General features: G+C 57.2%; 2 protein-coding genes across 2 annotated transcripts; one reads left to right on the top strand and one right to left on the bottom strand.

The window, feature by feature from the left end:
• Window positions 1-291: 291 nt before the first annotated feature.
• On the bottom strand, window positions 292-5,426 carry BTBD17 (BTB domain containing 17). Its single transcript, XM_039859325.1, has 3 exons — window positions 5,081-5,426; window positions 3,068-3,344; window positions 292-1,625 (listed from the first exon to the last, which is right to left on the bottom strand). Exons 1-3 carry the CDS (start codon window positions 5,310-5,312, stop codon window positions 551-553), a joined length of 1,584 nt encoding a protein of 527 aa, XP_039715259.1. The 5' UTR covers window positions 5,313-5,426; the 3' UTR covers window positions 292-550.
• Window positions 5,427-9,541: 4,115 nt separating this feature from the next.
• On the top strand, window positions 9,542-12,636 carry GPR142 (G protein-coupled receptor 142). Its single transcript, XM_039859326.1, is given in 4 exon segments — window positions 9,542-9,656; window positions 9,658-9,709; window positions 10,575-10,733; window positions 11,397-12,636. Coding segments are annotated over 4 exon segments (1,125 nt in total). The 5' UTR covers window positions 9,542-9,614; the 3' UTR covers window positions 12,269-12,636.
• Window positions 12,637-23,635: the final 10,999 nt, after the last annotated feature.

Below are 23,635 nucleotides of genomic sequence, written 5' to 3'. Positions count from 1 at the left end.
CCTAGACCACAGACAGCCTCAGAACCCAAATGAAGGGTTACTGCCTTGAAACCAGGGTGCAAAAATTGCCCGGCCAGGCCCCTCTGCTTCAAGGTGAAAAAACTCCTAGGATTGGAGTCGCCAGGCTGGCGGCGGCCCTGACCATTCAGATGCTCTGTCCGCTCTGTTCCTGTGGGGGTGGGAGGCCTCCAACAAACTGATGAAACCCGGTGGAACCCTAGACTTGTGGAACACCCCCATGGGCTGATTTTTTTCCTGGGGCTGGGTGCTTCAATTATCCCCTCGCCTCTCTGAGCATCGGTTTATTCAACCAAGAATGTTGCCTTTAAGTCAGCTGTGCGACTCTTGAGACTAGGCATCTGGTCTACCATCCCTCACCTGGTCTCCACCCAGCTCCGCCGTCTCCGGAGTCTGGCCGCCCAAAGGGGCCGGTGTAGGCACCTCCACTGGCGGAGACGCTCCCAGTCCCTCCGGGCTATCTGTGCCAGGCCTTTATTTCCCAGTCCGGAGGCGTCTGGGACGCCAGGTTCCCCACTCCGTCCCCACTTGGCTACTTGGGGGTCCGGATGAGGGTGTGGTAGACGGGCTTGACGATGAGGTGGAGGTGCAGGGCGTTCTCCACCAGGTACTCAGAATTGCGCCGCTGCAGATCCGCATGCGCCAGGAAGTCTCCCGCCTCCTCGCTGCTCTGGTGGAAGCTGTAGGCGTGACGCACCAGCAGGCGACCGTGGTGGCGCGCCCCGACCAGCACGGTCTTCTGGAAGCTCACGCCCGCCGCGTCGCCGCCGCTGCTGGCCGGCGTGACCACGAGTCGTGGCCGGCCGTCCTCGGGGCGCGCGACGGGCAGTGCGGTGCCCGCGGCATCCGCGTAGACTGGCCGTAGGCTGACAGGCAGCCAGCGTGGCGAGAAGAGCACGTTCCACGTGACGCGGCGGCCCGAGTCGTGGCCGCTCGGACCCAGCTGCGTCTGGAAGCTGGTGCTGCGGTCGTCGCGGGCCGGGTTGTTGATGACCCACGAGGCGCCCCAGGCAGGCGCGAGGTAGTTGCGGGGCAGGAAGGCGCTGCCATTGACATCGAAGAATTTGGCGTAGTGCAGGGGCGAGGCGGCGTGGAACTGGTAGGCCTGCAGCAGGAGGTCAGCCACAGCCCGGCCGTGGCTCGCCAGAACGGCCGAGCGCGCCTGCAGCTGGAACAGCTGCGCCGGTGGGATCATGGGGTAGCGGATGGCGCGTAGAGCCCACTCAGCCACCGCGGCTGGCGGCCGAGCGCGACCCAGCCACGCCTCCAGCGCGTGGAACAGCTCCAGTTCGTCCTGCAGCACCAGGTCCGAGCGCGGCAGGAGCTGCGCCAGCAGCTCAGGGCTCACGGCGCCCCACTCGGTGCTTCCCGCCACGGCCGACAGGTTCCAGGCCAGGAACTGCAGGCAGCTCTGGCGCAGGGCCTCGTCTCCGGTGCTCACCGCGTAGTGGTACCAGCCCACCGCCGGGCCTGCGCCGCCTGCCAGGTGCGCGCGCATGTAGTCGGCCACTCCCCGCTGCAGGGAGGCCACGCCGTACTTGGTGGCCAGCCTGTGCAGGGGGATGGCCTGGACCAGCAGCACTGTCAGCTCGCCGCAGTACAGGTACCTGCGGGAGAGGTGCGGATTCGAGGGGGGGTCAGGGCGGGGCCAGTCCGCCCCCCCCCCCCCACACAACACACACGCCCATCTTCACTCTGCTCCGATTTCTGAGTCCAGAGGGGACCCTGCCATAGATGGAGAGCTTCGTGGTCAGGGGCACAAAGGGAGCAGTGGGCCCTGAGGCTTCCTGCCTTTTCTTCTCAAGGACTCTCCCATGCCTATTCTGCTTCCCAGCCTCCTCTGTGGACACATGGAAATAGCATGTGTTTATTGAGCATCTACTAGGTGCCCAGCTCTATGCCAGAACAAAACAGACATGGCTCCTGCCATTGTGCAGTTAACCACCTGGGTTCAGATCCAAGTCCTGCCACCTACTGGCCATGAGTGGGCAAATAATTTAACTTCACTCATCACTGAGCCTTATGTTAACCTAGGAAAGAGGGAGCCGCCTCCACCCCCGGGGTTACTGTGGCAATCAGAATGAATGGTACTCGCTACAAAGCAGGCGGTCACACAGGTTACTTCCCACTCCGCCCTCCCCTTTGCTTGCAGCTCATCTTTCTGACTGTCTCCCCGCTCTCGCTATCCATTATCGCTTGTGCTCACTCACCCTGTCTCCGGCCGCTGCCGTCCCTCTGCTCACCCTTTTTGCCAGTCCCCACTGGCACATGCTCCATGGTGTGTGGCACTGACTGCCAGATACCTGCCCCAACACCCATGTCTCCCCTTTCAGCCCCACATGTCTGCATCTGAGAATACAAGATATTCCCCAGACCTCCCCATAGTGAGTGTGGCCTTGTGGCTAAATTCTAGCTAGTGGAATGTCAGCAGGGGCGCAGTATGAAATGCGGGGAAAGACTGGTTAAGTAGAACCTCCTGGGGTGGAGGGAAGACTCTTTTGGCCTTCTGTGTTATCCTCCTGTTGTCTGGAACTTGGATGTGATAGCTGGAATTCTTGCAACCATCTTGTCTAAGCCATGAAAACAGGGTTACTTTCTCAGACTATAGTGTGAATGGCAACCCTTTTGCCGTGCACTGGCAGGAGGCAGGCGAGAGAGGGAGCTGGCTCACTTTTTCAGCTCCCTAGCCCTGTAGTTCAAAACCTGGCCAGACACAAAATCACATGGAGGCTTTTTTTAAAAAAATGTGCTGAATCCAACCCCAGACCTAAATCCAAAGATCCAGGGTGGAATCAAGGGATCTGAAGTTTTAAAAAGCTCTCCAGGCCAGGTTTGGAAACAGCTCTGGGGCATTTGGTAACTGACAGCAAACTACAGAGCTTACAGGCAGGGGCAGAGAGTCCCACTGCATTTGCAAGTGGGAGACAGGATAGAGGCGGAGGCTGCTTTGTCATCCTAATTGACATAATGACCTCTAAGGGGCCCGGGGCTTCAGTGAGGCTGTGAATGGAGGAGCCTGGCCCCCCCAACCAGTCCTTCCGCTCCCCACCTGATGAACTTGTCAAAGACGGCAGCGCAGTCCCTGGGCTCCTGCAGGACCACCTCGCTCTGATTACTCAGCAGCTCCCGGAACAGCTCGCTATGCATTCCCAGCAGCAGGCGGTGGGCGTGGAAGACACGGACCTCGTCGGTGCCCGCAGCCTGCACCCGCAGAACCACGTCGCTGGCATTGCCCTGCTTCAGTAGCTCCTGCAGGCGCTGGAGCAGCATCTGGGAGTGGTTGATGGAAGTGCCCACTGCCTCCCCGCCGACATCGGCTCTCTGGGCTGCAGCAGGAGGGAACACAGCACAGCCTGAGAAGGCACCAGGGCCTTGATCTAGGGGTGCAGAGGGACCAAGTGGAGACACCTGTGCGTGGGTGTGGACAGAGGGCAGGTGGGCCTGGGGAGGCTGTGTGCACACCTGTTTGTGCCTATGAAGTACGTGGATTTCCTGTGTGTGCATGCAAGCACCCCCTTGGTAGGAAAGTTTGTGAACCTGACGCTGAGCAGACCCAGAGAGGATGCTCTTGGAAAGGAGGTGGATTCCTGGCAGGGAGAAGTCATGAACCAGTGTAGGACAAAATGCCCAGAACTGGTCTCCGTGATGCCAGACCCCCAGACAAAGGTTGAGGAAGCTCTTGGTACCTGCCCTTCACTTCCTGAAGGATTGTCCACCTAATCTCTCGGAGGAGTTGTCAGAAGTGGTGTGTTCACCAACAGATATTTATTGAGCACCTACTACGTGCCAGACACTCTCGTAGGAGCTCAGAATATGGCAGCGAACAAAAGAAGTCAGGTCTTTACGCTCAGAAAAGTCACAGTAAGTACAAATAAGCACTCTAGTTTTAGACCGTGATAAATAAGTGGGGGTGAGGCTACTTTGGGTACAGGAACCAGGGATGGGCTCCCTGAGAAATGACCAGAAGGAGCTAGCCAGAGGATGAGTGTCCAGGCTGAGAACCAGCCCTGCAAAGGCTGAGGAGGATGGGCTTGGGATGCTGGGAGCAGAGAGGGTTAGGGGGCTGGAGGCTGAGTGTGAGGGGAGGGGTGGAGCATGAGGCAAGGCTGTTTCCAGGCCCCGCTGCCCTCTTGGGTCCCCATCTGTGAGAGTGCACTCTCAGCGTGGGGCCTGTGGGGCACCAAGAAAATACAGGGGCCCAGCGGGAATGGGATTCTCGTGGTACCTGCATGTCGAGGATGGCATTACCCTCCAGGCTGGCCACGCTGGACCTGCCACGTTTCCAGGGATGCCATGAGGGTCAGATGGGGACATGCACTCAGTTACAGAAAACTTCGGTGACAGAAAACACTGCCAGCAGCTTCCCCAACTGGAGAATGGAGTGAAAGGCCTCACAGAGAGGCAAGGAGGGCATGGGACAGCAGTAGATGAGGACCCACTGCCTGCGCTCACATGCACACACACATGCATGAACATGCTCACACACACATACGCATGCACATGCTCACACACACACGCACACATGCACACATGCACATGCTCACACACATGCACATGCTCACATGCACGTGCACACACGCATGCATGCACATGCTCACACACACACATGCACACGCTCACATGCACACGTACACACGCATGCACGCACGTCCACACGCACGCACACACACTGCCCCTGTGGGGGCTACTAGAGAGAAGGCTCACGGAGGAGCAGAGCATCGGGGTGTGAGAGAGGGAGACAGGATAAAGGGAGGGTGAGAGCAGTGAGTGATTAATTTCCCAGCCCCACCTCCCCAACCTGAATGCTGATAGAGTCCCATCAGCCTCTGCCTGGAGCCGGCCGCCTGAGACAAAGGACAGTGGAAGGGTCTTCTTGTGGTTAGAACCCTGCTTGGTGGCCCAGCCCCTCCTCTGGTCTGAGACAGGTTGCCCTCCTTCCAGAAGGAATAGACTACTAGCCTGGCTGGCTGGACACCGCCCCCTCCTGGCCTGTGCAGGTAGGGCCAAAGTTCCTGCCCTTCCTCCCTGTCCCTCACTCCCACCCCGCCCACTGCCCACTCACCTGCACGAGAAGCCAGGCCCACCAAGGTCAGGATGGCCCAGAAGCTGCCCCAGGACCCAGGCTTGGCACAGCCCAGCCTAAGCATCTTTGTGCCCCGTCCCTGTGTCCACTGGAGGGACAGCGAAGCCGAGACCACACTGCTCACATCTCTTCTCCTTATATAGGATCCAGCACAAGGGGCCAGCACCCTCCTTCCTGGCCAGCCTCCCTCCCCCAATCCAGCCTCTGCCATGGATTGGTGGAAACTGGCCCCAGCTGTTGCCCAGGCAACCTCTTAAGCCAGAGAGTGGCAGCCCCAGGGGCTATTGTGCTGCCTGCGGCCCCTGAGGGGGACAGATCCGGCACCCTCCCCCACATCTCTACCACCCAGCAGAGCTAGTCGTTCCTTTCCTGGGAAGTTTTCTGTTCTCCAAAGGGCAGGCAAGAGGCTCCAGGACAGCTGGCAGCCCTGGCCCAGAGGGTCCCCAGCCCCCCCCCCTCAGCCCCCGCCCTGGCACAGAGCACGCTTGGCAGCATCTTGGCTGGAGTCCCATGGCGAGCAGGCTGCAAGGGAAGGGCCTGGAAGAGGAGAGGCACAAGGCGGCTCAGGCTCCCACCCCTCCCCCTCTCCTATTTTGGGGTGGGCTAGCTCTCCAGACAGGAGGGCACGGGTCTCAAATAGGGGCCCGCCCATGGGTAACTGGTATCAGTCTCATGATCTTTGTTGAAGAATGTTTCTGGCATGCTCTAGGGAGGGTGATGGGCTGTGACTGTCACCCCCCAAGGGTCAAGGTGAGCCATGATGGCAAGGCAGAGCATACAGTAGAGGCACCCCAGCGCATGCACCACTGTGGGAGGTGCACCTCGGCAGGGCTGACCACCTTGCAAGACGCTGGCCCTTGGCAGGCAGCCCACCGCTTGCCCAGCCAGCCCATGCCTTGGCACGGGGGCTGGAGACGCTGAAGTGGGCACCTGTGTGCCTGTCTGCCTCTGCCCCTCCTTTCTTTAACTCAGCTCCTCAAGTGGCTTCCGGTCTCTGGGTCTGCCTCCTTGTGAGGCTTGTATCAGCTTCTGTCCAGCTTCCAACTACAATTTTCCCCCAGTAGAGGCTCCACCTCCTACGACGTCTAACTTCCGTTATCCCAGCGTTCCAAGGAGACACGCAGCAGACCTGGCACCCCACCCCGACCGAAGGAGAAACTGAGGCAGAGAGCTAGGCCGCAGTCTCCATTGGGTTAGTGCGGAGGAGTGACGTACAGAACACAAAGGAAGGGAGAGAGGAGGGTGGGGGGCGTGTGTGGGTGCTGTCGAGGCCTCACCTTTTTCAGGGAGTAAGTAGAGTCTGACTCAGTCTTCGTGGGAGAGACTCCTTTGAGGCTGATGAACAAAAGTGGGGGATCCCAAGAGGCCAGGTTCCTGACCGGAAATGGGGAGGAACCTGCCCTGCTTTGCTGTCTGGATCCCAGGGACCAGCTCAATGCATTGATTTCTGTCCCCGGCTGCCACAGAGAGACCTGACAGCTCCACCCCCTCTCTGGAGCCACAGACAGAGCAGGAATTGGGTCTGGCACCTGCCTCGTCCGGGTTGGCAGAGATGGAGCTGTCCGGCCCAGCGGAAAGCCCTTTCGGCGGCCCTGACCTTCACGCCTGGTTCCCATCATCCGAATCCACCATCCTTGCCCACTGGCTGCCTGCCTGCCCTTCCCGTGGGCTGCACCACCTCCCCAACCCAGCTCGGCGAGACAGAGCCTGAGCGTCACCGGGGTACGGACCTCTGAGGGCATCCGCCTCCATGCACAATACGTTCCAATAGGAATGTAATTGAAGAACGATAAGAGAACACACAACTCAGAAAACGGTATTTCAGTAAACACGCTTCTTAACTCCGGCCTCCTTGAGGCTCTGCATCAGTCTTTCTAGAAGTGTAGCCCACCTGTACTGGTATTTTCGAAGCATCCTGGACGATTGTTATGTACACCCCAAGCTAAGATCTACCTACTAGGGCTAGATGGATGGCAATGCAAGGGATCAGGGAGGCCCCAGATTACTGAGAAGACTCAGGAGGGTCCCCTCTGACTCCCCACCTCTGAGAGGGCCCACTTCCTACTATTTCTAACTTCTGTTATTCCTGAAACTCCTCTAATAATTTAGAAATTGGCTTTCCAGGAATAGGCATTCTCTGTTCTCGTTTTCTTAGTCTGAGGGTTGCTGGAGCGTGTGCATGCATACGTGTGTGCGTATGTGTGTGTACACGTGTACACATGGACCTGAGCATCTCAGAGTGGGAGAGAGGAAGGAGGGCGTTTGCCCCGCCCAGTCTTGGAGACAGAGGATCTGAGACACTCCACCTTATTGTTCCCTGTGGATCTGGAAGCCTTGTAATTCCTTGAGAGTAAGTCTGATGAGCACAGTGCACGAACTAGAACAATTCTCAGAGAGGAGTGTGACATCCTGCCAGCCGATAGCGTTTATGACCCTAGTGACGGTCTCATGGCCAGGACCGGGCGGAGCCAGGACTCCGGTGCCACTTTTCTGCTCAGCTTTTCTTTCCACAGACCCGTGCTGTCTCTTCGGGGAAGCTTATATCAGTAGCCATAAGTGACGCCAGTGGGCAAGGACCCTCTAAGGCTGTAAAAGCAATGGAGACCTCTCGCTAGCTTGGGGCAGGGTGGAGAGTTTCTGAACCTGCAGAGTGGGTGATCAGATGCGGGAGGGTGATAATACCCACGTATTATCAGGGTGGGCCCCAGACCCAGGCCTGCCCTTACCCCTCCCTGAGCTGGGGTGCCCTCAGACACTTAGCTCAAGGAATAAGGAGTTAGTTTATTCCAAGCCCCAGGTCCTCAGGGACACGCTCATAATAAACAAGAAGGACTCTTTCCCCGAAGTAACTCGCACACTATTAAAAGCGTCCCCGAAACCAGGCTGTCCCACGGGGCTAACATCTGCTTTCCTGCCTCGGCGCCCTCCATCACGCCGTCCTCCCCCCACCCCCTGAAGCATCGAGTGCTTGCAGTCTGTCTGATCCACGCCCCCCTCCTCCATAAAGCCTGAGCTCACAGTGGCCTCCCCCTGCCTGAATTCCTGTTCTTCCTGTTCTTCCAGAGAAGGTTGTGTGAGGGAGTGACAGTGAGCAGCTCTGGGGGAGGGACAGACCTGAATTCAAATGCCAGCTGCCACATACCAGTCCTGTGGCTTTAGCATGGTCACTGAGCTTCTACAAGCTCTGGTGCCGCCTTGCGTGAAACGGAGGGGACCGGAGTTAGCTCATGGGGCTACCGTGCGGGTGACAAGTGTAGGGGACGGGGTTGGTGCTCAGGAAATGTTGGAGCCCCTCACACATAGCTGGCCTTTCCAACTCAACCGGAGAGCTAGACCCTTGCTCCCCCACAGCCTTGTGCTATTTGTACTCTCTGGGCCTGGAGTTCCGGACACTCTGCCTGGGGACCTGAGTGGGTAGTTTCTACTCTGGTCCCCACTGTGTCATACAGGGGACCTGGCCAAAGGCAGGGTCAGGACACGCCCCCAGGGGTTAGCAAGGCCTCTGGGATGGCCCAGCTTTGGCTCTGAAGGTGGGGCCGGGTGAGCGGGTCAAGGTAGCTCCAGCCCCAGATGTGGGATCCCATTGAGGAAGCCCAGAAGCCAGGCTGCCACGTTCCCGGAGGGCGGGTGTGGGAAGCGATTCCAGGCTGGGCATCGGCTCTCCGAGTCAGTGCACACACTGTCCCGGGGAATCCATCGTGGGCCGCACTGGTCACTCTTCCCACCGTGGGGACAGCCGGCCGGGCGCAGATCCAGCCTCTCCAGAATGTTCACGCACTGGCTGATGTTTATTTGCCAGAGACTTATCTTCCTTGGGGGCCAGTCCATTTCACCAGGGCCAGGCAAACAACAGCTTGCAGGATGCCACGGGTCTTGGTTTCCCAGTGCTGCTGGCAGCCTGCTCAGGCTTCTCTCAGTGGTCACTGTCGCCACCGCGCACAGCTTCCTGCCACCCTTCCAGGCCAGCAGCCCTCCAGTAGCCTCATCCTGGTCCCACCTCCTGCAGCTGCGGCAGGACTGACTCCTTCAAACCTGGCCCACAAAACCTCTCCGGGTGAGGGCTCCTCTCTGGTGACCTCGCCTCTCCCTCCAGGCACTGGTTTGCCCCACCCCCAGCCCCCACCCCTGCAGACCTGCCCTCCTCTCTTTGATGCTAGTAGAGTCAGCTCCCCAAATCCTTCTGTTTTTCCCCAAAGTCCTCCCCTCAGGTGTGACTGCCCTGGCTGAGCCCAAGCCAACCCCCCAGAGTGCCCTGGAGCAGGAGGCGGTCCATCCAGAGCCCCGCCCTGCCCCCTCCCCGGTATCTCCCTCCCAGTCTGACACCCGCTCTTCTCTGCACCCTTGGGAACCCTGGTTCGCTCCCCACCACATCTGCAGTGTAGACTCCGTCCAGTGAGGCTCGGCCCCACCCTACCCTTCCCTTCCACAGCCTCCCTCCTCCCCACCTCTCTGCACTGACCGGCTCAGTACAGCTGGAAGAACCACAGGGCAAACGACGCTTCAAGAGCTGGTGATGCTGAGAGGAAGTTTCAGGGACTCCCGGAAAAAGCCACAAGGTGACCCCAGACTCAGACCCCAGGAGCATGAGGCTCGAGGGACAAGAGACAGGTAAAGTACGTAGAACTGGGTGGGAGGGGAGAGTCAAGGACAAGGACAGGTAAGGAGTCCGGAGGCCGGGGCTGGGGAGCTTGAAGCAGATAATGGATGAGCAGTAGGAAGGGGGGGACTCGGTTTAGCAGGGGGCTGGGGGCTTCAGCAGGAAATCAAAGCTGGGATGTAAAACCTAAAGACCGAAAGTGTGGGCTGAGGAGGGCAGGAAGCAGAGCATGCGGCTGGTTCTCATCCCGGAGTGGCCACAAGCCAGCTGTGTGATCCGGGCGGGTCACCTGGCCCCTCTGGATTCTTTCCTCATCAGGAAACCACGGCCATTCCAGGTCCAGTAGTGCCGACCTATGAAGAGGGATGCTCTTCAGCCAAGGAAAGGGGGGCGATTGTTGATTGGAGCCGTGCAGCTGCTGTGGGTCACTGGGCGTCAGCATCACCTGTGGATGCTTGTGAAAAACACAGCTGCTCAAGCCCCTCTCCAGACCCCCTGGGCAGACTGCCTGGAGCAAGGCTTAGGAACCTGTACTGTCACCAGTGCCCCCTCCCGTCCTGACTGTGCCCTGCAGCCTGTTTCAAGGCCCCGCTTTCCAGGCCGAAGACCTACCGAGAACAATGCAATCGAGAAATAGTCTCCGTGGCAAAGAGAAATGCCCCCAGGGTTCTCTGCCATCATGGGGAAGCCAGGCCACTGAGGGGCTGGGGTGTGGACTTGGCAATAGGGATTGTCATTTGGCCCTGATCGGGGATCTGCACAAAGCAGGGGTGAAAAAAGACCTCAGGGTCAGGGTCAGGGTCAGGGTTGGGCTGCTGCGGGTCCGGCCGGGAAGAGACCAAATGCTCTAACCCTGAGCCCTTCCACCCTTCCCAGCCAGCCAGCCACGAGCAACCCTGCTGCCCACACCCAATGGCAGTAGGCCAAGCCAGGCGTTGGAAGGCCATTGGCCGGAGATCCCAGCAAGGTCCCCGTGTGTGGCTGGTGTCATTCCTGTCATCTACTACAGCATCCTGCTGGGCCTGGGGCTGCCTGGTAAGTGGAGGGCTAGGGTCTCGGGTCTTGGGGGTTTCCAGAAATTGAGGTTCTCCTTTGATGGATGCCAATCCTCTATGCTGACCCCTGAGGCTCAGGATCATAGAACCTCCCTCAGGCTTCCCTTGCCTTTATGGGGGTGATCTGGGTCATGGGGGCAAAGCACAGTAAAGGTGAGGGGTCAGGAGTAGGGGCACTCAAGATGAACCCGAGGTTTCCCCGGAGCAGAAAGCCTCCCTCTACCCCCAGCAGCGGGCGCTCTCCTAGGATACCCACCTTCCTGTGGACTGCCCTCAGCTCAGTTGCAAGCTTCCTGTCCCATCCCCTGCCTTCGGAGAGCAGAGCTGGGGTGGAGGTGGGGTGGAGGTGCAGAAAAGGACAGGGGGTCTCGTCCTTGGGGAGTTACCCATCCCTGCCTGTCAGCAGAAAGGCCTGTGTGTAAGGCACATGCCCCGGCCCAGCCGGCAGAGTGGGGATGGACGGGGCACGGCTGATCCGGGTAGCCTTCCAACAAAACGAGTTTTAGGACGAGTCTGGAAAGAGGAAGAAGAGAAGCCAGACCAAGCAGGTGGGGAGGGACATGATGACACCTTGGAAAACAAAGTCCGAGCAGTGCTTCTAACGCCTCTGACTTCTCCCTTCTGTGGCCGTGGTCGCCATCAGTCAACCTCCTGACCGCAGTGGCCCTGGCCCGCCTGGCCGCCAGGACCAGGAAGCCCTCCTACCACTACCTCCTGGCGCTCACAGCCTCGGATATTGTCACCCAGGTGGTCATCGTGTTCGCGGGCTTCCTGCTGCAGGGAGCTGTGTTGGCCCGAGAGGTGCCCCAGGCCGTGGTGCGCTCGGCGAACATCCTGGAGTTTGCGGCCATCCACGCCTCGGTCTGGATCGCTGTCCTCCTCACCGTGGACCGGTACAGCGCCCTGTGCCACCCGCTGCGCCACCGCACGGTCTCATCTGTAGGCCGGACCCGCCGGGCCATCGCCGTTGTCCTTGGTGCCGCCCTGCTGACCGGCATTCCCTTCTACTGGTGGCTGGACGTGTGGAGGGACGCGGAGCCCCCCAGCGCACTGGACGAGGCCCTCAAGTGGGCTCACTGCCTCACCGTCTATTTCATCCCTTGTGGCATTTTCTTGGTCACCAACTCGGCCATCATCCGTCGGCTCCAGAGGAGGCGCCGGAGTTGGCCGAGGCCTCAGGTGGGCAAGAGCACAGCCATCCTCCTGGGGGTCACCACAATCTTCGCCTTCCTTTGGGCACCCCGGATCTTTGTCATGCTCTACCACCTGTACGTGGCCCCCGTCCACCGGGACTGGAGGGTCCACCTGGCCTTGGACGTGGCCAACATGGTGGCTATGCTCAACACAGCAGTCAACTTCGGCCTCTACTGCTTTGTCAGCAAGACTTTCCGGGTCACCGTCCGAGAGGTCATCCATGATGTCCACTTGCCCTGCACCCCAGGGTCACGGCCAGAGGGCGTGGTGGTAGAGCCCATGCTGAAGCCTCCAGGACTTCCCAAAGGGACAGACTTATAGTGGAAGAGCCCAGCCAGGGAGCTTGGGGTGGCTCAGGGCCAAATGTAATGGGCCTTTGTGGTTGTGCCCACAAACTTTATCAACACCCTACTTTACAATGTGGGGGTAGGTGGAAAGGCTCTTTCTTTTAGAGGTGGCCCCCCCGATAGAGGGGAGGACAATTTGTCCAACTCTTACATTAGCTTCACCAGCAATTGCCATTTCCTAGGACAAGGAGGGCTCTGCCAGGCACAAGCTACTAATGTCAGCTGCTATGGGCATTCCTTTGTAAGGGACATTTCACTGGGCACATCGTGAAGACTAAATTAATGTTGGTTGAATGAATGAAAGAAAGAAAAGGTAGATGGATGGATGGATGGATGGATGGATGGATGGATGGATGGATGATGGATGGATGGATGGATGGATGGATGATGGATGGCTGGCTGGCTAAATGAACATAAATTGTTTCCCCTTTCTGGATCCCGCCTCTCATTCCTTGAGTCAATCACCTCTCTGGCTTCCAGTGGCAATGCCAGGGTGAAAAGAAAGGCATCTCCAGACTTCTTGGGCTGGGGGAACCAGATGTTCGAGGCTTAGCACTGGGAGGGAGCTGCTCAGGAAAGGTGGTCGTCTCAAAGCAGATGTGATGCCCCCGCCCTGGAGAGGCACGACACCCGTTGGGCCTCAAGCATGCGAGTTCCATTCAGCTTAACCACCTGCCTGGAGCCAACAGATGAAGGGCCGCAGGTTTCCTGGGGCTGCAGGTTTCCATGGTTGCCTGACTATGCCAGAAGGAAATGCCCTCTCAGCCCAGGGGCCAGGGAAGGGAGAGCAGGAAGGTCTGACTTAGCCCTGCCCCGGGAGCCCCCTTCACTTGGAGGAGGGGGATCTGACGCTGACCCTGGGGGGCTCTGCTGGGCCCCTCCCAGCCTCTCCAGGGCCCCCCTCTTTCCTTTCGGTAGTGCCAGCCTGGAGTGGCAGCTGGGAGAGATTAGCAGATGGTCCTCCCACCTGCTCCAGACACTGAGTAAACACATTAGCCTGTCTGCTTTCTGCTTCCCTGTCGGCAGAGCTGACCTTTCCCCTGAACAGGTGGTCCCGGCTGAGCCCCCAGCCACGCCCAAGCCCTGAGTGGGATTAACAGGCAAAAAAGCCTGATGCGTGCTGGCACAGTCAGCGCATAGTAAGTACTCTGCTTCTGCCTTTCCTCTCCTCCCTAGAGCAGGGCATCGGGGAAGGAAGGGACTTTCAGCCACATCCAGAAGGAAGAGAAGGCAGGTCCCCAATCCTTTATCCACCATTCGAAACTCCAAAAAGCTCTGAAAAAGAAAACATTTTTCCTGAGTTTGCCACTACCACATCTAGCGACAAAATCTGACCTGGAAAGATGAGAAGGGGCGTACAACTTGGTGCAGACTGGCTGCCTAGGCTCTGCGGGGTGTGGTTACGCCTGTAGGCCCGAAGCCACCAGAATCCAGACCTGACATCCAACCACAGACCGCACATGACCTTCATTCTGAAAAATTCTGAATTCTGAGACACGTCCGGTCCTAGGAGTTCAGAGACAGGATTTATTTATTTTTTAAATAATATTTTTTATTTTTCGATGGTAGTTGGCATACAATATCATATTAGTTTCAGGTTTTCAGAGAAATGATTGAAGACCTGTAAGTCCCACCATTTCTGCTATCGCATGGTATTGACCGACCCTGGGTGGATCTGGGGCATGGGCTTCCCCAGTGGGCACATGGCTGTGGGTCAGAGTTGACGTGTCAGAGCTTCGCTCCTTGTTTAAGGAGGAAAGGATGCAAGTGCAGGCACCCCCGGGGGAAAAGGGGGTCCTGGAGGGCGAGGCAGATGATGCCCCCCCGGCCCAGCCCGAGGGGCAAGTCCGCCCTACAGAAGAAGGCTCTGGGAGGACAGGTGCCTCCTGATGCAGAACCAAATGGAGCTCAGTCCAGGGACGGACCTTCTTCCCACTCTCTACAAAACCTGCAGAATCAAGGAACACCCTTGTCATAGAAGGCTCTGTAGACAGGGCAGGGCCAGTGACAGGATACCTCTCTCATCTGGCTGGTGGGCTGTCCTCAAGGAGGCAGAAAGATTCACTCCCCTGTCCCCAACACCAGGAAAACCAGGAACTTCCTCAAACAGGTGGAGAGGCTCTGTTAAGGCGGATCAAGTTTTGCAGAGGCGAGGGCTTTGAGCCACTGGAACCCAGGTGTTAATGGGACCTCACTTGTACCCACAGGCTGGCATGACATCAATGTTTTCAGAGAATCCTGCATCCTGAGTATTGTAACCCTTCTACAGGCTGAGGAATGCAAGGCACAGAGAGATTAGACAATAATGCACATGGCCTGAAGCTGGTCAAGGGCAAGAGACTCACGCCACGTCTCCCGGTTTCAGATTATTCCCCATCCATCCATCACCGCTCAGGTGCAGAAAAGGCAGCTTCAGAGACTCTTTCATCGCTTACAACTTTTCGGTCCTGGACTTACCAGATTTGGGAATCAATATCATATTATCTTATTTTCCTAATAAGCTGCATTAAGTAACAGTTTAAAAAAAAAACATTTTGGTAACTTTAACAAAATGAAGAGATCCTTGCTTTGATACGCCTGCCACTGAAATGTAAATGAAAAGTATTATTAAAACTGCTCCAATCTTTCCGTTATGCATTTCTATCCTTAAACTCTCAACGGCGTCTACACTGCAAGGGGGAGGGTCACCCTGCCTTCTCTCTCCAATCCGCCTGCTCAAACATCTCACGAACGGAAACACTTCATGAAATGCTGTTTTTTCCCGCACACTTTCCCCCCACATATTGTCCCGTCTGTCAGCGAACCTCATGTTCTATCATTGCCACGTTAATATTTGAGGACAGTTATTTTTCGAGCGTCTCTCACTTCCTCCCAAGTCTATGTGTGATTTTTTCGCTGTTTTGGAAATTGGTTGATAAATTGTTTTCTGGGGTGTGTGTCTATGTGTGTTTTTTTTTCCTAGGGGCTGCCATAATAAAATACCACAGCCTCGGTGGTGGTGGCGGGGGGTGCGTGGGTGGCTTACACAATGGAAATTTATTTTCTTACCGTTCTGGAGACCGGAAGTCCAAGGAGTTGGCGGGTTTTGCTTCTTCCGAGTCCTCTCTCCTTGGCTTGCAGACGGCCGCTTTGTCCCTGTGTCCTCACACGGTCTTTCCTCTGTGTGGGAGCATCCCTGGTGTCTCTCTGTGTGTCCAAATTCCCTCTTCTTGCAAGGACACCACCAGTCAGATCAGATTAGTGCCCACTCTAACAGCCTCATTTTTAACTAATTATCTCTTTAAGTTAAACTCGTCCCGGCCCTCCCCTGACCTCACCAGCCTGCAACCTGGGAGGGGCCATGTCGGGAAGATGCGGGGGCTCAGGAGACCGGTGCATCCTGAGACCCCCAGCTCCTCCAGTCGGAGGCCTGCTCCCCAGCCTTCACACCTCTATTCAAGAAGCCTGGAAAGGTACAGGGAGTTAGGGCTTCAACTTATGAATTTGGGCCGAACACGATCAGCCCATAACACTCTGGTTAGTTTAAAGAGAAATGTCAGTTCGGCTGCATAGCCAGTTTCTCTCAGCTTTAAGTGAAATGTCCGCCCACTTTTCTCCTTCTGGGTGGTGTAGCAGGGTCTCTAAAGGTGACCTCTCCTTTCTCCCTGGAAGATTTCCAAACTCCCAGGAGGCTTCCTGGATCTGTCCTCGCACCCCGGGCCCTGCCTCTTCCCACAGCTCACAGCTCGCTTCCACCTCACTTGAGTTTTCTCCTTAAGGGCTTCTTTTTGCCCAAAAAGAAGAGGCGGATGGAAAAGGGGCCCACAGCTGTCCACGTCCTCCTGAGGCGGTCGGCAGGGACGGTCTTGGACGTGGGGGTGTCTTGGGAATCTTGGCTATTCCGTAAACGCCTCCTTTGTCAAAGGGGGAGCTCGAGCCGCTGATCAGACAGCAGGGGTCGCTGCAGGACTGGCTGAATGGACAGGCGGGACTGGGAGGCGGTGGTGGCCTTAAGGCAGGTTTGTAGGAAGGTCCAAGTGACTGCAAAGAAAGTTTGTCTGCCCTGGGGCCCACAGCCAGCGGGCGGCAGTCGGGTAGGAGGGCTCAGAGGTCCCACATGTCGCTGTCCTCCACCCTGAAGCCACGAAGCCTCCTGTCTGCCAGGCTGTGGCTGCAAGTTTTCTCACATCATTCTGGTTTCCAGGCTGGATAGGTTCCCTGTGCGAGGCAGTGTGAAGGGCCCTTTCATGGCCTTCCTACCCCCACCCTCTACGGGCAAGGTCTGGCCACCCCTCCCACTGGTCTTCGACTCGGCTGGCCTGCCCTCCCCACTGTGGGGAGCTCGGCCTGCCTGGGCTCAGAGCCCGGGGCTTCTGTCAGTGCCTCAGGGGTCCCACTCGCCCCACCCCAACCCAGTTCCGCCTGCACCCAGCCCCCGGCTGGCAGGTCCGAAGCACCCACCTGGGCATTCTGCCCTCTGCGGGACTTTGAGCTTTGGCAGTGGCCTCACACGACAGGGATGGGGGAAGGGGCCAAGAAGGTGAGGGAGGGAGACTGCCGAGCCCCACTGTGAGTCATGAGCAGAACCGGGACCCGGGACCAGGCGCCACCCACACCTGTGGCTGATCCTGGGCTGCTGTTGGGCTCCTCTCTCTGGTCACAGAGCAGGAGGGACAGTCGTTTGCCTGCCTCATCTTTGTCCCCCAAGACAACTCGTCCCAGCCCTTCCCTGACCTCACCAGCCTGCAACCTGGGAGGGGCCATGTCAGGAAGATGCGGGGGCTCAGGAGACTGGTGCATCCTGAGACCCCAGCTCCTCCAGTCGGAGGCCTGCTCCCCGGCCTTCACACCTCTATTCAAGAAGCCTGGAAAGGGGACCTACCCTGGGGAGAAGGCGGGCCGCCTGCCCAGACGCTCCCTCACCTGGTGTAAAAGGAGAGCTGAGGCCTTCCTCCAGTTCTTTCTGAAGAAAATGGGTTGGGGCCTGACTTAGCCCCTGCACCCCCCCACACACACCTGAGATTGGAGCAACAGCGCCCCACCTGCACTCCTTTACCTGGGCTTCCTCCTTCCGGGCAGGAGTGGGGTGAGGGAGGGGTGATGAGGGCACGGTTGGTCTCTTTCCCGCAGGTCCTCCCCTCCCCCCAACACGGACCCCAGGACCCCATGCCCCTGGCCTGGTGGGACAGGCGAGATCCTCTGCCCCTCCAGCTGAGCCGGGGCAGGATCTCGGATGGCCGGCCCCCTCCCTTCCTGTCTGCGCTCACTGTGGCTGCCGGAGGTGGAAGAGTTAATGAGGTCTGCGGCGTTTCCACCCCGGACTCCTCCTAGATATATATTTAGCAGGCGGCACAAGGCGGAGGGAGAGGAATGCCAAGATGCCCTGGCACCACAGCCTCTGATTCGCCACACCATCCCCAGGAGGGCGGCGGTGCAGGGGATGAGAGATGGGGGAGGGGCGCCGCGAGGGCTTGGGACGTGGAAGGGGAGCGGACCCGGTGGAGGGCAGGGGGCAGGGCGTGGGCGAGTTGGCTTTAAATGGAAGGTTCTGGTCGCAGAGAGGCCCTGGTGCGGGCAGGGCGTTGCTCTCTTCCGGTGGGAGGTGGACGGAGTGACCCAGTCTCCCAGGGGCATGAGGGACGGATTGTGGAGAGGAGGGCGAGGGGGCGGGGCCTATAGAATAGCTGCGCCGCCTCCCTCTCGGGATGCCGTGAACTTTCTGCCTCGACTCCTACCTTACATTTCTAGAGCCCTAGGCTTTTAATCAGCTCTTCCACATCCCCTAACTCCTTAGACCCTAATGTGGGAATAAACGAAGGCCACCCACGTGAGAACCAGCAAAGGCTACTGGTTCCGAGCTTGCCGTATAAGGAAGGTGTCAGCAGCCACTAGCTTCTGCGTTGGGCAGGGACTCGAAGTGGGAGCGCTTTGTAGGGCCACAAACGGAAGGCCACAGGTGTGCCCCGATGGGAGGCTGTCTGCATGGGGAAGCCCGAGGGGGCTACCTAGAATGCGGGGGTCCTATGTGCTTGGTTAGGGGTGCTATTTGGTTTTCTCTCCTTGGCCCTCAGGCGGAGGCAGGGAGAGCATCAGGGAAGTGGTCAGACATCATCAAGTCTGGGCCTCCTGGGGCCGGTTGCTACAGAGCTTATTATTTGGCCTCCGGATGCATTGTTGGAGATAGTGGTCAGACTTCCTACAAGTCTGACTGACAGGCGACAGGTCCACTTCCTGGGCTGGTTCCTGCAGATAGTGGGTCAGAGGTCTATTTGTATAGAGGGCCTGGCCATCGTCTGCCTGTCTGTTCAGTCTCTCACCAACAACCTGTGTCATCTCAGTGCTGCGGGCAAGCAACCTGGGCATCGAGAAGGTGAGCTGACTCACCTAGGTCACAGAGTCGGTGTGTTCCGGACGCTGGCGGCACCACGCTGGATTTAGGCACAGACCTCTCCTGTCAGTCTCCCGAAGGCGAGGTTCCTGCTGCCTTGCCTCCGGCTCCTTCCTACGCTAGTACTTTGAGCATGTTCTCCATGAATATGTGTTACATGAATGAATACAAATTGTTATGATGTCTGTGAGGGTACCAGGGAGAAATGCAGAAGGACAGTATAGGGTCCCAGCTGACGGGGCAGCCGCAGTCAGGACCGCCAAGCCCTCGGCTCTCTCCTCTCCATCATCCTGCCATCATCTCTGTGCTCCTTGGTTGGAATCTGAAACCACAGACCGAGACCCTTTGGGCCAGTTGGGCCGAGAGGGAACCAACTCCCAGCAGGCAAGAGCAGCGAACCCGAGCGCCTGTCCGCCCCACTGTCCACTCCACTGTTATAATCGATGTATTGGGGATTCGAGTCGGGCCTCACTGAGTGACGGGGGCAGCCGATAGCACAGGAGGACACTTCCTCCCAGGAGTTGGCTTAGGGCACAGCCAGGTGGGGGTACAGGAGTCTCAGGCCCTGTGGAAGGCAAGATCCTAAGATGGCCCCGTGATCTCCATTCTTGTCCTCATGAGTGACTCTGTGATGATATGACATTCCGCCGTAAAAGGGATTTTCAATGTAGGGAGAAGTGCGCTTGTCCTGGCCCCGTGGCCCTGGGCCTCTGAAGGCCCAGTTTCTGTATCTGTGAAGTAAGGCGCTGGCCCAGGTAATATAACACTACCTATTGTGGTCTGCATTCTTTCGAGGCCAGGATTAAGGCCGGCTCCCCTGGGCTCTGCTGGTCAGATGGGTCTAGGCGGCTCCTCGGTCTGTGGAAAGGAAGCAGCAGAAGAAATGATTTCTGAGTGTGGGCGCTGTGGAGGTGGCGCCCCGCTCCCCATCCAGCTTCAGTTCTTCTCTGACCTCGAGCGGAAAGGTCACACCTATGAAAAGAAAAGATTTCAAGTGAGCAACAGGTGTGGCTGTTGGTTTTTCCAAGGGCTTGGTTCTGCTTCCTGATGAGTGACCGCCTCCTGGGGCCACAAAGGAGGGGTGTGGTCACAATCCCTTGGAGACCATGCCATCGCCCTGCTCACTTCACACAAAGTCCTGCCTCGGGAGTCTGAGCCTCGCCAGCAGGTGGCTGGCCCATCTCTACCCCTAGTCAGGGTCCTTGTGACTCGTGCAGGGGAGGGGCGTGGGCGGGGACCTCCACACGGCCTTGAGACAGTTCAGTGGCTCTGCGTCCTTCAGCCTTCAGCCTGCTCTCTTCCTTCTCGCCATCAGAAAGATGTCCGGCAGAGGGCTTGGTCCTTGAAAAAAGTTAAGGGGAAAGGAAAGTGCCATGTGGGCTTGGGCAGACACAGGAGAGAGAGAGAGAAAAAAAGCAGAAGTTAGAGGATTAGAAGAGAAAGGATTCCCAGGAGGAAGAAGAGCAGTGACCTGTTCAGGAGCCACCGGGGCTAAGAGGAGACGGGATAAGGAAATGCAAAAGAAACAGGCCCCGTAAGACTCACCTCTCCTTCGGGAGAGCTCCTGGGTGCCAAATCAGATTTGGCAAAAGGCACCCTTAGTTTTCATTATAGACTCAATTGTGGATTATTGGTCCGCTGGCCTCCGTCTCCTCTCCAGGATCTCAGCAGCGGGTTCTCCCTACCCCGCCCCACTGCCTCCATCCCCCAAGCTTGTCCTGACCCTGTCACTTATGAGCCGTCCAGGGGGCGCCCACTGCCCCAGGAGGAAGTCCCGACCCCTCCACACGGCAGACCTCGGGGGCTTGACTCCCAGTCTCTCAGCTCCGGCTAGCCCCACGTCACCTCCCACCTGCGCTCCGGCCACGCCGTCGGGCTGAGCATCGGACTCCCAGCACCTTTTCAGCGCACGAGGACTACGTTTTTATTCATGCCCTTGGCAAATATGTTCTGGGCCGTGAATGCGGACAAGCAGTCTGGCCAATCGGATACTCTTAGCTTTGAAATTCCGAGTAGGGCGGCCATCACGTCCTTACACACCAACCAGGCCCTTGCTGCGCTGGTCCTGCCCAGTGGCTCTGCAGTCTGAGTCCGGGCTGGCTGGCCCTTGACCACCCACACCCACTGTTGCCGGCAGAGAACCCTGCGGAGCCACTGGCTGCCTTCCACGGGGTCCCAGAGGAAGGAGAGGCCAAAAGTCCAGCAGATGACTTCGCGAGGGAGCCTGGGATTAAGCTGTTTGACTAGTAAGAGAGGCGCCCTCTCCCAGTTCTCCAGATCCTGAAATAAGCCAACAGGAGGGGAGAGAGACTGAGGTGGAGTCTGAGGTGGGGCCAAAGCCTGGGAGGCGGGGAAGCTGCACAAAGGGTCGTTTTGCTGTGGGGCCCAGGGGAGAGGCCTACAGCTAAGAAAACATTTTCAGTGGTTTTTGCTGCAGGCACCTGCATTCCTGAGTAACTGAAGGTGGGGAGGGGGGAGGGGGCTCCCCACCTGGCTTACTACAAGGAGCGGGCATTGAAGAGAGTTAGAAACATGTCACGGAATGTGCAGGGAGCATGTCAAGGGCAGACCCTCAAGGAGGCCGGGAGCCAACAGACAGGCCCAGGCAGGGATGAGGGGGTGAGGTGTGGAGGCCAGGCCAAGAGGCAGTTGCAGGAGGCCCCTGCTCTCCCCAGTGACAGGCCATCTGCAGGGGACAAACCAGGAGCTGCCTCTCTGGGCTGGCACCAACTGGGTGGCCAGGAGGTGGGCCAGGGGAGCCGCCAAGTCCTGACGTCGCTGTGCCCAGGCCTGCCCTTCCCTAAGAGGGGGTGTGAGGGAGGGGTGAGGCAAGACGGTAGGGAGGCTGGAAGACTCTGGGGCTCCCTTTAGGGTGTGAGACCTGAGAGCAAGAGCGTGGGGTGTGGGGAGGGAAGGCTGCTCGTTGGTGGGTGAGCTCCAGGGCTGTAGTGCTCACTGGGCTCTGCATAGTGAGAGCTTCTCTTTGTGGAGGATTTGAGAGAAAGGAACTTCAGGGCAGGGAGTGGTGGAGGGGTACACTGCCTCTCTGTTCTTAGAGCTCCTGTGTATAATGCAAGAGCTGGGACCAGGCCAGTGGTCACCCCACCATGGCTGGGTGGACCAAGCAGGGCAGCTCTTTGGCCAGAAGACCGAAATCTCTTTACGTGCCAAAGGACACCACTCTGGATCCCAGACACCAAGCCTCAGACCCCATGAAAGGCAGAATTCTAAGATGCCCCATGATCTCTGTCCCTGGGTGTCTTTCCTGTGATTGTTTTACATTATGTAGTAAAAGGGATTTGCAGTGGAATTCAACCTGCTAATCAGTTGACCTTCAAATAGAGTGTTTATGTGATTGGCCTGACCTAATCACACGAGCCCTTTGAAAGCAGTTTCTCTTGTGGCAGAAGGATTTGATGCGCTGTCCCTGGCTTTGAGGATTGAGGCTGCATGGAGACTTGAGAGCAGCCTCCATGAACTGCGACACCCAGCCAACAGAAAATGGAGACCTCAGTCCTGCAATGGCAGGGAACTCGTTCTGCTGACAACCTAAATGAACTTGAGAGCAGAATCTTCCCATCCCATAAGAGCTTAGCCTGGCTAACACCTTGATTTTGGCCTTGAGACCCTAAGCTGGAACCCAGTCAAGCCCATTTCAGATTTCTGACCTACAAAACTGTGAGCTAATAAATGAGCGTGTTTAAGCCTCAAAGTTTGTTGCAATTTCTTAATCAGCAATAGAGAACTGATACAGGTGCCTGCATGATGAAGGTTCCACGTCATGTATGTAGACCCCAGATGAGAAGAAAAAGGCAGCACTCTGATTTCAGCCACGACCTGGGGGTTGCAGCCTCATCCTGCTCTCTGGTCCCACCTCCATACGGAAGCATCCAAATCTTTGTCCACATGGCTTCCGCCAGCGTCTCAAGCGCCAATCATTGGGCTGGAAAATTTACAAATTGCAAGTGAATAGCACAGCTTCTTAGTCCTAATTATCCAGGTTTCTTATACGTTTGCTTCTCTGCTAGCTTTCCCAGATTCCTGCCCAGTTCTGATGCTGTTGGATCTTTGAGTCTTTGGCAAAAGCAAAATCCTCTCCAGCAAGTTATCCTTCCAGGTAGTCCCCGAAAACTTAGAATGAATTGCTCTCTCTTGGTCCATGACCTAAATGCCTTGATAAAATCCTGTGGCAGAGATGGTTAGCTGTCCACCAAAATCCTTGTTCCCCTTTCAGAGTATAGAGGAGGTGTCACTAAGGAGCAGAGACTACATTTCCCAGCTGTCCTTGCAACTAGGGTGGTCATATGACTCGTTTCCACCAATAGAATGTGAGCAGAAGAGAGATCTGCCACTTCTGAGCCAAAGCAGTAAGAAGTGGGTGTGCTTCCCCCATACTTCCTTTCCTCTTCTGCCAGCTGGATGATGACGAGACCCTGGAAAATGGCAGAGCCCTTAGATGCAAGGAGCCCGAGTCCCTGAATCACCACATGGAATAAAGCCACTGGCCAATCAAGAATACCTGCCTTGGTGTGTCACACGAGTAAGAAATAAATTTCTAAAGTATTTGAACCACTCTACATCTGGAGGTCTATTTGTCACTGCTTTTTTAGCCTACCTTTTATAATACTTATTTATCTTCTTGGCCCTTAAACCGAATCAAGTCGCACAAGGTGCTGACTGAACCCCTGTGATGAAAGCCTCTAGACCTCCTTGTGTTCTACTTTCCTTGGCTGGCTCCCATCCCCGCCTTGCTTCACAGTGTCTGCTTGCTCCAAAGTCTGGCTGACTCAGCTGGCCTGGGCCCCCGTCCATCTGCTGTCAATGAGAGCCTGGCTCACAGAAAAATGCACATTTATTCCCCCAAAACATAGGGTTCTTTTTTTCAGCAAAGGTGGTGCAGCAATATATTTGGAGCAGGGAGCTGCTATTCGGCACATGGCTCCTGGTTACTTTGGGGCATAGCCAGGGAGAACA

Source organism: Pteropus medius, unplaced genomic scaffold, assembly GCF_902729225.1.
Source record: "Pteropus medius unplaced genomic scaffold, Ma_sr-lr_union100, whole genome shotgun sequence".
In the NCBI taxonomy this organism is placed as follows: domain Eukaryota; kingdom Metazoa; phylum Chordata; class Mammalia; order Chiroptera; family Pteropodidae; genus Pteropus; species Pteropus medius.
Note: the sequence above shows the minus strand (reverse complement) of the source record. Positions and strands in the feature narration are given on the sequence as shown.

Excerpts from the sequence above, each read along its gene's own strand:
- BTBD17 (XM_039859325.1), bottom strand. The coding sequence starts at position 5,312 with ATGGCAGAGGCTGGATTGGGGGAGGGAGGCTGGCCAGGAAGGAGGGTG. Across the intron at positions 3,345-5,080 it reads GGGCCTGGCTTCTCGTGCAG|CCCAGAGAGCCGATGTCGGC; the intron begins GTGAGTGGGCAG and ends CTCCTGCTGCAG. Across the intron at positions 1,626-3,067 it reads GTCTTTGACAAGTTCATCAG|GTACCTGTACTGCGGCGAGC; the intron begins GTGGGGAGCGGA and ends CCTCTCCCGCAG.